This window comes from Geotrypetes seraphini, chromosome 2, assembly GCF_902459505.1.
Source record: "Geotrypetes seraphini chromosome 2, aGeoSer1.1, whole genome shotgun sequence".
Lineage (NCBI taxonomy): Eukaryota > Metazoa > Chordata > Amphibia > Gymnophiona > Dermophiidae > Geotrypetes > Geotrypetes seraphini.
In genome coordinates this window covers 397,027,693-397,045,199 of record NC_047085.1, presented here as the reverse complement: position 1 = coordinate 397,045,199, position 17,507 = coordinate 397,027,693, and the positions used below count along the sequence as shown (strand labels likewise).

Genomic DNA, 17,507 nt, shown 5'->3' with positions numbered 1-17,507 from the left:
GGATTCTGCTTCAGAAGATAAGCGGAAGCAATAGTCTCCTTGATCCAGTGCGCAATAGAAGCCTTAGAAGTGCCATCCCCCTTATGAGGACCTGCTAGAAGGACAAAGAAATGATCTGATTTCCTGATCTCCTGGGTCCTCTGCACATAAGAGCGAAGAACCCGACCGACATCTAACTTGCACAACTGCTTCTGCTCAGAAGAGCCCTCCTGACTACCAAACACCGGGAGGACCACTGCCTTATTGACAGGAAAAGGAGAAACTACCTTTGGCAGAAAGGAAGAACAGGCCGCAAGACAACCCACTCCCTAGAAAACTCCAAGAAGGGAGCCCTACAAGAGAAAGCCCGCAGCTCAGAAAACACATCTAGCAGAAGAAATGGCCAAGAGGACTGCTTTAAAAGTTAGGTCCTTCAAAGAGCAGACGCCAAATGGTGCAAAGGGAGGGCGCACTAGCACTGAAAGAACCAGATTCAGATCCCAAGATGGAATAGGGAGGCTGGAGCAATTTGGCCACCTGCAAGAAGCAAATCACAGCAGGAATGGCAGTCAAACGCTGACCTTACAACAACCCACAAAAGGCTGACAAGGCTGCAAGCTGAACCCGGAGAGTAGACCAAGCCAGTCCCCTGTCCAGGCCATCCTGCAAGAACTCTAGGATGGTAGGCAGGGAAGCGCAAAAAGAGCCCACTCCACACGCATGACACCACTCCTCAAATAGACGCCAAACCCTCACATAAGCCCGAGAGATAGACAGCCTCCGGAACCCCAAGAGAGTAGATATTACTTTATCAGAATACCCCTTACCTAGGCAACCCATTCAAGAGCCAAGCCGTAAAACTGAAGGGACCCGGATCGAACATTGGAATGGGACCCTGCATCAGAAGGTCGTCCAAGAGAGGCAGAGGAAGAGGATCCACCACTAGATCCACGTACCACAGTCATCGAGGCCAATCCAGAGCCACCAGAACAACTAGACCTGGATGGCGAATGATGCTGATTACACTGCCCACTAATGCCCACAGAGGAAACACATACAACAACCCTTCCGTTGGCCATGGTTGAACCAGAGCATCCAGACCTTCAGCCTGACCGTCTATGACTGAAGAAGCGGGGCATTTTGGCATTGCCACTCGTGGCCATCAGGTTCGGACCACAAGAATGCACTATCAACCGAAAGGCCACAGGGCTGAGGCACCACTCTCCGGGATCTAATGTGTGACGACTGAGGAAATCTGCTTGAACATTCTCCACCCCGGCTATGTGGGAGGCCGATATATCCTGAAGATGCGACTCTGCCCAGAGCATGAGCAGAGCCGCCTCCCGCGCTACCCGAGTGCTCTTGGTGCCTCCCTAACAATTGACATAAGTCACTGCCGTGGCATTGTCCGACAGAACTCTGACTGACTTGCCCGACAAGAAGGAGCGGAAGGCTAACAGCGCCAGACGGACGGCTCTGGTCTCCAACACATTGATCGACCAGGACGCCTCCTCTGTGGACCAGGTGCCCTGAGCTGAGTGACCTAGACACTGAGCTCCACAACCGAGGAGACTGGCATTCGTGAGAAGCATTATCCACTATGGTAGATCCAGATTCGTCCCCTGAACAAGATGAGAGGTCTGGAGCCACCAATGAAGTCTGCAGCGCGCCAAGCCTCACAGAGAACAGGCAGAACCAAATTGTACCTCTGGGGTGACCACCTCTGGAGCAGAGCAAACTAAAGAGAACGCCTGTGGGCCCACGCCCACATCACTATGTCTAGGGAAGCTGCAATCGACCCCAAGACTTGGAGGAAATCCTGTGCCTGAGGACACCGGTATGCCATAAGGAGGCGAAACTAAGATTGCAATTTGCTTACCTGGGCCTCTGGAAGGAAGATCTTCCCCAAGGAGATGTCGAACAGAACTTCAAGGTACTCCGGATGCTGAGATGAGACCGACTCAGGGAAAGGTTGACCACCCAGCCCAGCGACTGGAGAAACTCCACTACCCGAGCCGTAACCCGGGTGCTCTCCTGCAACGACTACGCCTGAATCAGCCAGTTGTCCAGATAGGGATGCACCAGAATGCCCTCTGACCATAAGGCTGCCGCGACGACCACCATAGCTGTGAAGAACGTCCGGGGAGCTGTGGCCAGATCAAAGGGAAGCGCACAGAACAGAGAATGCTGATCAAAAATCTCAAAGCGAAGGAAGCGCTGATAGGAGGCCTGAAAGGGAACATGCAAGTAGGCCTCCGTCAGAGAAGTCAGGAACTCCCCTAGCTGAACCGCCAGAATGACAGACTGCAGTGTTTCCATGCGAAAAGAGGGAATTCTGAGAGCCCTGTTGACCCCTTTTTAAATCTAGGGTGGGCCAAAGGTCTGCACACCTGAGGGGACACTGGAACAACTGCTTTGAGATCTAGAAAGCGCTGAAGCGAAAGGCCAGCATCTTCCACTCTGCCTGACACGGAGAAGCTAGATATGATTTGGCAGAGAGCGGGCAAAATCTAGAGCATAACCGTCCCATACCACCTCCAGGACCCACTGATCGGACGGGATCTCAGACCACTTTGGAAAAAAGGTCGCGCATCTGAGCACCCATCGGAACCAAAGGGGGCACCGGCAATGAGTCACTGTGCAGGACGGGCAGCGGGGGAACTGGCGGAGGGATTCACAGCTCCCCCCCCCTGAAAGGACTGCATGCGCTATGAAAACCGACCCCGGGAAAACATGGAAGCCTGGAAAGTAGCAGCCCCACTCCCAGGGCAATACTTGCCGAACTCCAGCAAACGCCCGTGGGCTAGTGCCACCCCGAGACGCCAGGCGGGCATGGTCCTCAGGTAGGCAGCGCACCTCAGAGTCCGGCAGAGTCTGAACCAACTTATCTAAGTCCTCTCCAAACAAAAAAGACCCCCGAAAGGGAAATATGGTAAGTTGAGTTTTGGACGCAGCATCTGCCGACCAAGCGCGAAGCCACAAGGTACGTCGCGCGGACACTCCAAAAGCCAGAGACATAGCTGACGTCCGCACCAAGTCATAGAGAGCATCCCAGAGGAACAAGGCAGCCATCTCAATCTTTGTCACCTCCTGATCCACTAAGGACCAGTCATCAGACTCACAATACAGGACACGCTCAGCCCACTGAAACACGGCGTGAGCCACCAGCCTTCCCCCCCCCATACACAAATAGCCTGGACCCCCAAGACAGAGACATCAAAATTCTGCTTAAGAATTGTCTCCAATTTACATTCCTCAGAGTTCCGTAAGGCGAAACCGCCCTCAACAGGCACAGTATGCCGCTTAGAAATTGCTGAGACCACTGCATCCACCACTGGCGACTTTAAAGTAGCTCTATCCCCCTCAGGCAAAATTATGCCTCCCACGTATTCCACTGCGCCAGTACAATATCCCCAAAATCCTGATGCAGAGGAAAAGAGCAGGAAACAGTACGGATCCCCCTTAGAAGAGGGTCTCCTACACACGGGGTCCCTTGGTGGTGCTTCCTTAAAATGTAGCACCGAGACCTGCTTAAACAGGCCTGGGAGTTCATCCCTCTGAAACAGGTGCACCATGGACGCCTCGTTGCCGAAAGGCGGGAAACCCAACATCCCGCCGCCAGTGGCCGTCCCCTCGGGAGGATCCTGGAATTCCTAAAAAGAGTCCAGGTCCTCAGCCAGGCCAACATGCTCCTCTGACCACCAATCCGCAACCCAAGGCACCCACGGGCGTTTGGACGAGGGAGGAGGAAGAGGGGATGCCAAAAGAGAAGAGGAAGGCAAAGCCACAGGGGGTGCAGAGGGAAGCCCCCCCTCTGAAACCCTCCCCCATTTGCACGTGGACCCCCAGCCGCCTGAATTGTAAATCAGGGGAAAAAAACCCCGGGGGTCCCATGGGACTTCCTGCCACAGCAGGGGACCCAGCTGAAACCTGTCCCTGTGTTTCCAATACAGAGGGAAGGTCACCTGAGGTTGCAGACAAAATGGAGGGGCCAGACGGAGAAAATGGCGAAGTTCCTGCCAAAAACAACCCCCTCCTGGGCCTGTAGAGGCTGGGAAGCCTGAACAGTCCCAGCCGCTAAAGCAGGCAAGCCGGCATCAGCTGTTAAAAAAAAAAAAAAAAAAAATCAGCTGAGAGGAATTCCTTTGTACCCTGACCGTCAGCAGTCAAGGGAATCCATCTGTGGGCGGTGGAAGAAGACCGGGCCTCCCCACTGCTCCCTGCCGACTCGCAAAGCACTATCGGCAGGGAGCTCTGGGTGCCTGCAGCCGCTGCAGCTCCACCAACACACCGGCAACAGATTTCAGGCCGTCTGCGAGTGCCTCGCGTCTGGATCAAATTGTGCCCCTCTCCCCTGAGAGGGCTCAATTGCTCCATATGCGACCTAGCTAGAAAAGTGCCGGTTAGTTCAAAAATACAGTAAAACACACTGACTGACACTATCTCAGGATTCTTTTTTTCTTCAGAACAGACTCCACAGGCTCTCAAAGCAATATGCTTTGCTTGATTTAGGGGGCAAGGCTTACTGCTGAGGCTCCACTAAAAAATGGGGGGAGGTGGAGGAAATGGGGAAGGAACCCCGCTCGAGACCCGCCAGGTTTGACACCCCCGAGGTCAGACAGAACCCCAAAAAGGGCCCACCCAAGCTCAATCAGGCCAAAAACAGGTACTAGAAACCCCAAAACAAATTCCAACAGCCCTACCAAGGGAGATAGGTACAGCTCACTCAACTCCTGCTGGAGACTGAAAGAAGACTGATAGGAATAGGGGAAGGTATCTCTTATGTACTATTCCACAAATTTGTTTTCAGTCTCCACCTGCTAGTCATGATTGGGATATATACCCACTCAAAGATTAACCTCTACCGGTCTGGAGAGTGCTAAAGTTCACCTTTCCTAAGGTGATATGCTACTCCCTCTCCTGTCTCTATCTTACGACACTCAGAAAAGAAAGACAAAGGAGCTGATATTCTGAGTAGTTTAAGTGATTGGGGAAGGCTCCTGTCTGTTAAACCTTGCTGAGCAGTATGTCCATGTATTTTCAGCGCTTCACTATAAATGTAGCTATTTTCTTAAGAGCTTTTAATAAGCTCTCAACATATCATTCCCCAGGACTTCAGTGATACCACTTGGGACTCCATTACTCTCATAGCCCGAAGCTTTAAGTATCTGATCGTCACTGGTCCATTTTATTTGAAAGATTCAGCTTTTATATTTTTTGGTTACTTCTCTCTCTCTTTCTATGCTGAGGTCCTGGGGAATGATATGTTGAGAGCTTTTCCCAGTTTAATGTTTAGATGTATTTTCAGCAGCATTTAACCAAAAAGTGATTCTGAGATTCTAGTGTGACCAGTCAGTGCTGGGACAGAGCCAAAGATATGCAGGCACTGGTGATACTCATAAAAAGTGGTCCCATCTTTATCTGGTTAGGTATGAATATACTAGACCTGATATCAGTCAACATCTGCATAATGTCTGGTTCCCCTGAAGGTCCAAATATTCAATGCCAATGGCTGGAAATAGTTTGGCAACTTTAAAATAGCTGATCACTGTGGGCTGAATGCCACCTGGGAAATATTTAGCAATTGACGAGAAATTCTGTGACAAAAATCAGACTTCTCCGGCAGCTAGTCACAGGTGAGAACCATAGCGCCTCTTAAATACAATGGGATCAAAGGCGTAGTTTGGAGGGGAGAAGGATAAGGAAGTTATTTTGGTTGTGACAAAATGGGAGAATTAGCATCTCCAACATTGGAGGGGGTGAGGAAGGAGCCTCCATATCCACCCCAAACTATTTCTATGACTGGGAGAGATCTGCACTGAAATGCAGCATGAAACAATGTTTTGAAATCGCATCCCAACACTTACCATAGTTTTGTTTTCCTTAATATTCATTGCCCTTTTCAGCAAAGCACTGGAGGTCTCTTCTGTCTCACTGTCATCTTCCTCTGAATCAGATGCAAAGGAGACTGTTTTCTTCCTCTTTTTGCTACTTTTCCTGTTTCCAAGGCTTTGAGGCTTATTGGTTTTCTGTCCCAACTTGGAGTATGATGGTTCATTCCTCTTCATCATCCCCACTGCTGCCTTGTTTATGGTCTTAATAGGAAATCGAAAGGCAACCTGCAGACCAAAGCTGCTTCTCTTCGATGGAATTTCACTTTCCTCCTCTTTTTCACTTTGTGAGATATCCAGGCTGCTCTCTTCATCACTTACTTCTGATTCTGTAAGCTAAATGAAGAGGAAAAAAAGCCCCCAAATATTCACTGAATCTTCCTGGAATAATTTAACTATATTTAAGTATACATGTTAAACAGCTGTGGAGGATCTGTACATTCAAGTTTTTCTTTCAGAAAATCTGAAAGCATCAAATGTCTATGGATTCCTCAGTCCCTGCCTATATTAAAAGGGCAGCATCAAGGTAGGTGGCCAGGCAGATACTGAGCTGCCAATGAATGGAGTTACTGGGGAGGTAGTAAAGCAGTGCGTTTCACCCCTTGGGAATGAGCAGGCAAAGTGTCAAAGTGTCAGCACTGCTACCCTGCCGCTGCCACCAAACAGCCCTCAGCATTTCCTGTGACCACTGTGTTCCTGGCACTTGTCCACTCATACTTTAACCTGCATGAGCTGCTTCTGCTGCTTGGGGACTTCCATTTATGCTGGGCAAATTAATGGACCTGCTGCCTGCCAAGCTGTCAGAGACCTGCTGAATTGTAGTTTCAACTGCTGATGCTGTGTGGGGCTTCTACCCTCTCATCATATGAGGAAGTGCCCCCAATCAGTACCAAGACTAGCCATGGGTATCAGTTCTGGAGAAACAAATGTAACGTGTAGTCTCTAGAGGCTACCAAGAGCAGTAAGAGCTTTCTTTATGCTCAAGGCCTGTAGTGATGCAAGTGCAGCTATTGGATGATGGCAAAACAAACCCCCCTCTTCTATTAAACCGTGCTAGCAGTTTGTAGCGTAGAGAGCCGCACTGAATAGCCCGCGCTGCTCCCAACGCTCATATGAACATAAGAAGTTGCATCTGCCGGGTCAGACCAAGGGTCCATCGCGCCCAGCAGTCCGCTCCCGCGGCGGCCCATCAGGTCCATGACCTGTAAGTGATCCTTTGTCTAAAACCCTTTGATCCCCATTTTTCTTCTATCTATACCCTTTCATGATCCTATCTCTACCTCTATCTATATCCCTCAATCCCCGTATCCTTCAGGAACTTGTCCAATCCCTCTTTGAATCCCCTTAATGTGCTCTGTCCTATCACATCCTCCGGAAGCGCATTCCAGGTGTCCACCACCCTCTGAGTGAAGAAAAATTCTATGAGCATCGGGAGCAGTGCAGGTCATTCAGCGCGGCTCACCGCACTAAAAACTGTTAGCACCGTTTAATAGAAGAGGGCCAAAGTTCAGCTTTAAAGAGGCACATAAGGTTTTTTGGGGGGTATTTTAGAATCTTTGAAAATTCATTCTAAAGGAAAAGTAAACGTATACACAGTAGTTAAGATAATAAGGTCACAGAAAACAGAAGAAAACAAACAGTAGTCAAATTAAATTATTATGCTCTAGTCCACAGTTCTTCAACTGCTGGTCCGCGGACCGATGCCGGCCTGCAGAAAATTCCTGCCAGTCCGCACAGGACCGGAGAGATCAACATCTTTAATTTCCTGCCGGTCCGCACAGGACCGGTAAGATCAAGGAGCTGTAGTTTGCGTTGGCCCAGAGAGATAACGGGGAGCCTACGACAGCCATGCTTTCTCCCTTCCCAGCGGCTCTCCTTACTTACAAGCGCAGCGATTCAGGAAGGAAGCCTTGGAGCTTTTGCTGAGTCGGCCGCCTCTGATGATGCAACTTCCGCTTTCCTCAGAGGCGGTGCAACCCAACAAAGGACCCGAGGCTGCCTTACTGAATCGCAGCGCTGGCAAGTAAGGAGAATTGCTGGGAGGGGAGAAAGCTGCTGGGCATGGTAAAAAAAAGGGGACAGTTGCTACTGGACCTGGAGAGGAAGAAGGAGAGATGCTGCTGGGAAGGGAGGAGGGAAAGGAGTCTGGGAAGCTGCTGAGCAAGGGGAAAAAAGGGACAGCTGCTACTAGACCTGGAGAGGGAGAAGGAGAGATGCTGCTGGGAAGGGAAGAGGGAAAAGAGTCTGGGAAGCTGCTGGGCAAGGGGAAAAAAGGGACAGTTGCTACTGGACCTGGAGAGAGAGAAGGGAAAGGAGTCTGGGAAGCTGCTGGGCAAGGGGAAAAAAGGGACAACTGCTACTGGACCTGGAGAGGGAGAAGGAGAGATGCTGTTGGGAGGGGAGGAGGGAAAAGAAAGGGAAGAGAGTTACTACTGGACAGGGGGAGGAGGGAAGGGAGAAGAAAAAAGGAAGGAAACAGCTGGCAGGGAGATTAGAGGAGGGGAAGGGGAGAGACAGGAATGAGATTGGAAGGGGGATCAGCAGAGAAATTGAGAGGGACAAAGATGCTAGATCTGGTGTAGGAGAGATAAAAATGAAGAGAGCAGTGAAGCTGGAATGAATCATGTAAAAAGGAGAGAGGGGGCATAGGCTGGATGGAAAGGGAAGAGGGACATAGAAAGAAGACAAATACCATATGGAAGGGGGAGAGGTCAGACAGTAGATGGAAGGGGTAGATCCTGGATTGAAGAGACAGAGAGGGCAGACACTGGAAGGAAGAGAGTGAAAAGAAGATGAAAGCAGAAACCAGAGACAACAAAAAGGTAGAAACAAATAATTTTATTTCTATTTTGTGATTAGAATATATCAGATTTGAAATATATATCCTGCTAGAGCTGGTGTTAGACATAACTGGGGACTGCAAAGTCCAAGCAGTGGCTTAGGTTTCTCTCTGACCAGGGGGGCAGTTGCCCTAGTTGCACTCCCCTAACCCTATTCCTGCTATGTGTGACTGCGGTATTCTGTTAGCATGATATTTCTGTGTAGCATTCTGTAGTAATTTGGCTTATTCAGTTTTCTTGATAGTAGAGGGGATATATGTGAAGGGGAGGGGAGACAGGGGTTTTGTTGATCCTTGCTCAGTATTATTTGTATTTATAAAATGACAATTGTACAGAATAATGTTTCTTTTTATACTTTAATAAAATACATTCAGTATAAAATCATAACTGAGGCTTGTGCAGATGGGATCAGATGGTTTGTGAGGACCGAGCTCACGTTAAATTTCAGTCCTAGTAGTTTGCCGGTCCACAAAATAATTTTTTTTTTTCCGCCAGTCCATAGGTGTAAAAAGGTTGAAGAACACTGCTCTAGTCCACTTCAAATGCGAAGGGACTAGCATAAGGAAAAAACAATTAGAAACTTACAGGAGCAATCAAGCTCCTTCTCTTCATAATACATTAGCCCTAGGTGTTATTGAAATATACCAACCCAAAACTATCTATAAAGAAAATAATAAGTTAAACCTGCCAATCAGCTAAACATGTTTTGCAACCAAACAGGATCTGAAAAAAATATAAATTTATATTCTCTATAACTAAATATTTACAAGGAAATTTCAAAATGTAAGTTGCACGTAGGGAAAGTATACTGTTTAAATGAAGAAAAAAAAATTACAGTGCAACTGGCTCTAGTCACATCTGGAAACACCTACACATGGTGATTGACAAAAAAGAAAGTTAATTTTTATTCTTAAAATAAATCTCAACTTAAAGCTAGATGAACACATGAAAAAGCTCCACTTCAGGCTAATTTATCTAGGACCAGATAAACAAAACAGATCCTTCTCTGATGATTGTAAAGATCTCTCTGGAGAATATTTGACTAGTTTCTTAGAAAACGAGATCTCTTCTAAGGTCTTCTGCAATTCCTTTAAGGCCTAATTTACCGAGACTGCTTTTCCATTCCATGGTCAAGGCATTTCTTTTGAAAAGTCTACTCTATATCTAATCATCATTTTTCCTTTATAGGAATGTTTGACACATCCAATGAAAGTCTTTCTTCCAGGATTCACACAAATCCAGAGCATACTTACAGATACCTTTTCAAAATGTAACATCCTCAAAGAGATCTAAAATTCAACAGGATCAGTGTCACCAATTTCTCTTGATACATTATCCACCTTCTCAGCTCAGCAACATGGTACAGTAGTAATCTCCAAATCTAACCTAACAGTGGGCTTTGCACCATGACAAGATTGGTTAGTCTTGAGCACAAATACCCAAAAGAGAAGGGTGGAAAGCTTCATCTCGACAAATCAACATTCACAGGGAATGTGGCCAAAATTTGAGACCCTTCTTCACATCAGCCACTTAAAACTCAGTAATCTTTGTACTAACTCTGTACTTATTCAGCCGGACAATCAAGTGGCCAAGATTTGTATGAATAGACAAGGTAACAGGCTCTCACTAAGTTACAAAAAGGATTATAAAAAGGTTCAAACCTATCTAAGTATTTTAGAATACTGAAATACTTTTAGAATACTGAAATGCCCCTGGTTGTCCTAGAGTCAGGAAGCAGATACACCAACCTGCAGAAACAGTAGTGCACCCAACAGGCATTCACTCCTTGTCCTTTCTTCCTCACAACCTTCTCAATTGTGCAAAAAAAGAAAGACAAACAGACAGTGAAGTAGATGTTCCTATCTCAAGTAAGCAGATTCAATGCTTCTGTCTCTGCTCCCTGCCAAGAGATAAGAAGCCAGAAATGATCAATGCCCAACAACTGTTTTGCTCTATTTCCACAAGATACCTGAAACTGGCTCACATTACCAAACCTGCTCTGTTCCAATAGGGGAGCAAGAACCTATTTACCTTGCAGGTTCTATTCCACTTCCTCAGGGCTCAGAAGAAAAGGTAATACAAAATGTCGTTTCAGGCTTAAGCCTTGGGCAACAGCTACAAAAAAGGGGTTGAAATTGTACAAATTTGGCATTTCTGCTCAAGAATCTCCATCATTAAGGCCATATCTGAAGCACTGAAGGCTATCATTGCTGCTTATAAGTTTCAAAGTTGTGCTGGTTCTTCCTCATTTTATTCTGTTCTCTGCACTGTTGTACCCGCTTCATTATTAGCTTTCTCATCTCTGAAGAACAAAAAAATAATGGAGGGGACAAGAGGAGTTGGATTGAGAGCAAAATGACTGTTCTCTTGATTTGTTTGCTCCAGGTTCACCCATTCCCTCCCTCTGCAGGTTGCCTGGAAGGAAAGGCGTGGAGCCAAAGTCCCCTACAGTTCTGGCTCTAGAGTGTGAGAAGAAGTCACCACTTATGTATTTGTTTCTGTCATGTGAGCATAGTTAGCATGTTCCAATTATATACTGTAAAGCATTTTTGAATGCTCATCAAGAAGTGCTCTTATAAACATCGTTAATATCCTGATCCTGTTCTATGTAAAACATTACAGAAGGTCCTTCTGACTTACTAGAAAGAAGCTGAAGAACAATTTGGTAGCAACCTTGCATTGCTCAGAACAAATCAGCTTTGAAAATCCCAGTTAGTTCATATTTACCTCTGTTTCACTTGGCAGAAATCCTTCAAAATCCTCACTGTCAGATTCTGTGTCTTCTGCAAATATCTTCTGCAGCTCTTCAGTGAAGTACCTGGACTGCAATCGAAGAGTCTGCTGAGCAAGGACAAAGAGAAAGAAAACTAGGTACATTAGATAGATTGTGAGTTCACCAGGACAGACAGGAAAAAATGCTTGAGTACCTGAATAATCTCATGCAAACCATTCTGAGCTCTCCTGGGAGAACGGTATAGAAAATTGAATAAATAAATAAGAATAAAAAAATAAATAAGATCACGTTAAACATCAATCAAGACAAATACAAGAGAACAAAGTGAAAAGATATTGGGCATGTAACTAGTGGCTAAAGTAATACAGTCAAACCTCGGTTTGCGAGTGTTTTGCAAGACGAGCAAAACACTCGAGCAAACTGTAACTCGCAAACCGAACATTGATTCGATTTGCGAGCCCCTACCCGACCCAACCCTGAGCTGACTGACACCTGACCCCGGGAACTGGCAGTATTGCTCCCCCCGAGGCCACCAGCGCTACTCCCTCCCTTCGCAATCGCCTCCTCCCCCCACCTTCACTGATTGGCCCTGTCCTTACCCGTACGCCACCAGTGTTAGAAAGTGCCTGCCACCGGTTTTCTGCTGGGTCTTGATCATCTGCACATGCTCAAGGCCTTCTGGATCTCACCCTCTCCGAGATTCTCATGAGATCTCGAGTCTCATGAGAATCTCGGAGAGGGTGAGATCCAAAAGGCCTTGCACATGCGCAGATGCTCAAGGCCCAGCAGCAGCCTAGCAGAAAACAGGCAGACACTTTCTAACACCGGTGGTGCACAGGTAAGGACAGGGCCAGTCAGTGGGGGGGAGGAGGCAATCGCAAAGGGAGGGAGCAGCGCCGATGGCTTCGGGGGGGGGGGGGGAGCAATACTGACGTTCCCGGGGTCAGGTGTCAGCTCGGGGGTCAGGTCAAGTGTCGGCTCAGGGGTCGGGTAGAACAAATCATCTGAGTTGCCATTATGGCCTATGGGGAAAGTTGCTTTGCTATAGAAGTACTCTGGATTGCGAGCATGCTTCTGGAAAGAATTATGCTCGCAAACCAAGGTACCACTGTACATAAGTAGAACTCTTGAATAAAGAGGCTGATATTCTAAGGCACTTACACAGTCAACAGGTGCTGCTAGCCGGTAAGTACTGGTGAGAGGAATATTCAACAGCATTGGCCAGACAGTGCTGCTGAATATTTCCTCTGATGGCACTATCCAGAGAGGAGGACTTTGGGTGGAGCTGGAAATTATCTGGTTAGCAACCATATTAAGATTGTTAAATGGACAGCTAATAGGATAAAGTCAGGACAGTAAAATGGGTATCATAGCTATCTGGTTAGCAGTCCAAATAAGGCCACTAACTGGACAGAGCATCAGGGTCAACACTAAAATTGGATATTCAGCATTGGCAGTTCAATATCCAGACTCTTTTTAGCTGAAGTGGCCACTTCCACTGATAAGACAGAATTGGTTACCAATAAAATACCAAAATACAATATAAAATTCTCACAATGACACAAAAATTACTTAAGAATAGTATTCCACTTCTGTCTTCTGACTCTCGGGTCTCTGCATGATGGACAACTGCATGTCCCATTGCCTCTGTTAACGCACCTTGACTCAACTTGTCAATGTACTTTCTTCTGCAATGCACCATTGCTCTAGAGTACCTTACCTTTGCCACTAGGTACAGAACACTCCTTTTGTACGTTTAAAGTATCTTTAATAAGAAAATCTGTGCTCATGGAAGAAAATCCTGGAGAAGGATTACAATTGAGAACCGAGTGGATACTGCACTGTTACTACTACTAATAATCATTTCTATAGTGCTACTAGACATACGCAGTGTTGTACATCAAAACACAGAAGAGACCGTCCCTGCTTAAAAGAGTTTACAATTTAGTCAAGACAGACAAACTGGATAAGAAGGTGCATCAGTACTCATGGAAGAAAGTGTTTATGAACAACTTGCAAAACAGAAGGTGGAAAAAGCCATGGGACCAGACAGGATCCACCCCAGGATGTTGACGGAGCTCAGAGAGGTTCTGGCGGGTCCTCTTAAAGATTTGGGATTGGAGAAGAGAAGATGTGGACCTCTTCACAAAAGTAGTCACAGAGATGAAGCAGGAAACTACAGGCCAGTAAGCCTCACTTCAATTATTGGAAAAATAATGGGAAGTGTTGCTGAAGGATAGTGAAACTTCCTAGAACCCAGTGGGTTACATGTTCCGAGGTAACATGGTTATACTAAAGGTAAATCATGCCAGATGAATGTGATTGGATTTTTTTTGTCTGGGAGACCAGAGAAATGAATCAAGGATGTGCGCTAGATGTAATTTACATAGATTTCAGCAATGCCTTTAACATGGTTCCTCTCAGGAGGCTTTTAAATAAACTTGATAAGCTGAATTTATGACTCAAAGTGGTGAACTGGATTAGAAACTGGTTGACGGACAGATGCCAGAGGGTGGTGGTGAATGGAATTCACTCGGAGGAAGGAAAGATGAGTAATGGAAAGCCACAAGGATCGATGTTGGGGCTGATTCTGTTCAATATATTTGTGAGTGTCATTGCTGAAGGGTTAGAAAGTAATACTTGCCTTTTTGCAAACAATTATCAAGATTTGTAAGAGTGGACACACCGGAAGGAATAGAAAACATAAAAGATCTGTGAAAGAAGAATTTTCTATTTGACAGCTAAAATTTAATGCCAAGAAGTGCAGAGTGATGCACTTGGGGAGTAGAAATCTGAGGGAGCCATATGTGCTAGGAAGTGAGTCCTTGGAGGTGACCGTGTCTGAGGATCTGAAGGTGACGAAACAGTGTGACAAGACAATGGCTGTAGCCAAAAGGATGCTGGGATGTATAGAGAATCAACTAATTTCCCACAACAAATAAGAAGTCTTTTGCTAAAGTGAGGGCTGTATAGAGACGCATAACCAGCAGAAGAAAGGAGGTGCTGATGTCCCTGTATAGATCATTGATGTGGACCCACTTGGAACACTGTATTCAGTTTTGGAGGCCGTATCTGGCTAAGGATGTAAAAAGACTTGAAGCTGAAAAAAGGAAAGCGGCAAAAATGGTATGGGGCTTGCATCAAAAGACATACAAGAGACTGAAAGAGCTGAATATTGTCACAGGGAAACCTCAGTGCTCCATGTTTCAAACCCCAAAGTGGCAAATGCTGACAATAAGCCCACTGCTAAGTCCAGACTCTCACAAGAAAGGAGGCAAGAATAGACTATCCAAAAGTAGAATATGAGGAGGATGTGTTCTGAGAATGATATATTTGAAGCTGAACCAATGGATTACAATGGAAGTTATATTGAATGTATTCCTATGGAGAACTGATTTAAAGTAGGAAAGGCTACAATATTGAAATAGGTGTGTTTTGCCAGAAGGAATGTTTGGAAATGGCCAAAATGTGAATAAAGCGCTAATATTATTTCTTTGTGTAATTATATCAGTGGCAGTGGCTCTGAAGTTGCCCCTCCAAGGTCAGGTAACCTCAAACTGAATGCTCGAGCAACAACGAAGGTTCCTGCAGCAGCCTTAACCACCAGAGTCAAGACCTCAAACTGCCTTTTGAGCAACATGTCCAGCCTGCAATCCTGTTGATCCTTGAGCTGGGCAGGGATGTGTGCTTTGACACCTGAGCCACCAAGGAGTCTACTTTAGGTATAGCAAAAATCTGCTGGAACATAGAATATAGCTTGGACATTGCTTTTGCCTCCTTAAGGGAACCCTCAGGGTTCTCCCGGTGCTCATAAATCAGAACTTTCATATCCACATGCTACAGAAAGGAGGTAGGCTGAGAGCGGATACTAAGCAAAGAACATTGGGTAGTAGGCTGAGGAGGACCAATTTTGAGCTCCTTCAGAGACTCAATAAGAAGGTCCGTCAGGGCAGCAGACTTGAGCCATGGTTTGCATCAGCACTTACTCCCTGATCTACCTCAGCCAGAACCACATTATTCTTGACTGAGGTTTCACGCTGGGAAAGAGGAAAAATGTCCAGATCATCCTCAGTGATCCTATCTGACCAACTGTCGGAATCCAGGGGAGACACAGGTCTTCTTAGAGAAATGGATGCGGGATCACGGGAAGGCTGGTCGCTTACTAGCTGACCCAGAAGGTGTGCTAGTGCACTGACATAGGCTTGCCAAAGGCCCTGGGATGCACTGGGAGTGGCCTGAGGTCTTGAGTAAATCAGGGCCTTAGGCCCCTCCCAGTGCATCTCAAGATGCACTGGGTGGGGGAAGGTCCACCGTTTTGAAGAGGCAGCCCTATCGGCAAGAGGGAGTGGGCAGCCCTCCTGCCGATTTTTCATGCAAAGGTACAGGGGGGTGGGGGTTGTCAGACTCAGCAGCAGGGGGATCAGTGGGTGGGATGGAGGAATCAGAGATCTTACTGCTAGTTAAGCTAATCGCTGCAGGGGAATCTGCAATCAGCTGAGCCAGCAGGACTCCCCAAAGCCACGGTTTTGAGGAGTCCTGCCAGCTGAGCTGATCAGGGATTCTCCTACCACATTACAGTCTCATAGTGAGCAAGAGGATAAAAGAGGTAGGGGAAAACACACAAAAAAGTAGTATGATGCATAATGAGTTTTAGAACAATCCAATTATGATTGGATCTGGTTTGCAGAAAGGCATGGGTGAAATGTCTTAAGATTGTTTTCAAAAATGTAAAAGCTGAGTTCAGTCCAATGAAAAAGGAAGGGTATTCCAAAGAGAGGGAACAATAATGCTGAAGGCACTATTTTGAAGAGTATCGAGCCATTTATGATGGAGGCAGGGATTGAGGGATCGATCCTCTAAAAGAGTTATTATCATGGCAACCTCCATTTCTAACCTTTTAGCCTGCAAGAAATCTGTATCCATGTGTCCCATCTGCAGAACTTGGGGGTGGGGGATAGAGACATACTTTACCCTTCCTTTTGCATGTACTTTCCCCACACAAAACAAATATGGCCTGTTTACCTGCTGTTAATTTGCTGTATGTGTGTAAATGTGTAAACAACATTTCAAGTTCCTGGAGGAAAAAGTCCATAGTCTGTTATTGAGAAAGACATGGGGGGAAACCACTGCTTGCCCTGGATCGGTAGCATGGAATGTTGCTATTCCTTGGGTTTTGGCCAGGTACTAGTGACCTGGTTTGGCCACTGTGAGTACAGGCTACTGGGCTTGATGGACCATTGATCTGACCCAGTAAGGATATTCTTATGTTCATAAATATGAAAACTGGCCTGTGTAATTTGTAAGCGAGGGAAAAGTACAGCATGCCTATGTTAAAAGGCAACGCAACTCTGGATTTACCTCACCCTCTCTACAGGAAAGTATTGGAAAGGGTGATAAGGGAAAAAGTTTACAAAACATGAACATTCATAATGCAGTAAAAGAAAGCAGCCAAGTTAGATAAACTTAAAGTGTTAACAAATATTTTATCACAAGCAAAACAGTAGTGACAAATTATCTACACTTCAGCAAAAGCACTCGGTAGTGGTACCACACAAATCATTTACAGATTCATTTAAACTGATAAAGCATTGTATAAAAAGGAAAGAGTATCTAAAATGGATTTATAACTGGCGTACAGACAGGAAACAGCAGGTGTTAGGCAAATTATACCATGTAAGGTCAAGAAGTAACAAGTTAGCACTGAGACAATTTGAGGCTTTTTTAAGTCAAATCCATAACTGACTGAAGATCTTAAAAGCAGAAAAATAATACCCTATGAAATTTAAATTAGCTATGGATAAGTGGCAACAATTTCACTGACAGAAGATTACACTGAAGCCACAATATTGGCTGGTGGGTGATTTTGCCTTAAGATTCATAGATGCTGGAAACGGCTAGAGCAGTGTCTCTCAGTTCGGTCCTGGAATACCCCCTTGCCAGTCAGGTTTTCAGGATATCCACAACGAATATACATAAACTTGATTTGCATACACTGCCTCCATTACAGTGCTCCCCCGCAAATTCGCGGTTCGCAGTCCCAGTCATTCGTGTTATTTTCTGAGG

The 17,507-nt window shown here is 46.1% G+C and overlaps 1 protein-coding gene across 3 annotated transcripts in view; it reads right to left on the bottom strand.

Annotated features, from left to right (window-relative positions):
- The window catches only part of CDCA7L (cell division cycle associated 7 like), a 152,751-nt gene that overhangs the window by 43,349 nt on the left and 91,895 nt on the right, over positions 1–17,507 (bottom strand). For 2 of the 3 annotated variants that reach the window (XM_033930899.1, XM_033930897.1), the window contains exons 3-4: positions 11,438–11,551; positions 5,847–6,206 (exon numbers count right to left, since the gene is read on the bottom strand). In XM_033930899.1, coding sequence (XP_033786790.1) covers positions 5,847–6,206; positions 11,438–11,551 — 474 coding nt within the window. The remainder of the gene's footprint in view (positions 1–5,846; positions 6,207–11,437; positions 11,552–17,507) is intronic. The other variant, XM_033930898.1, reaches the window with a different exon arrangement.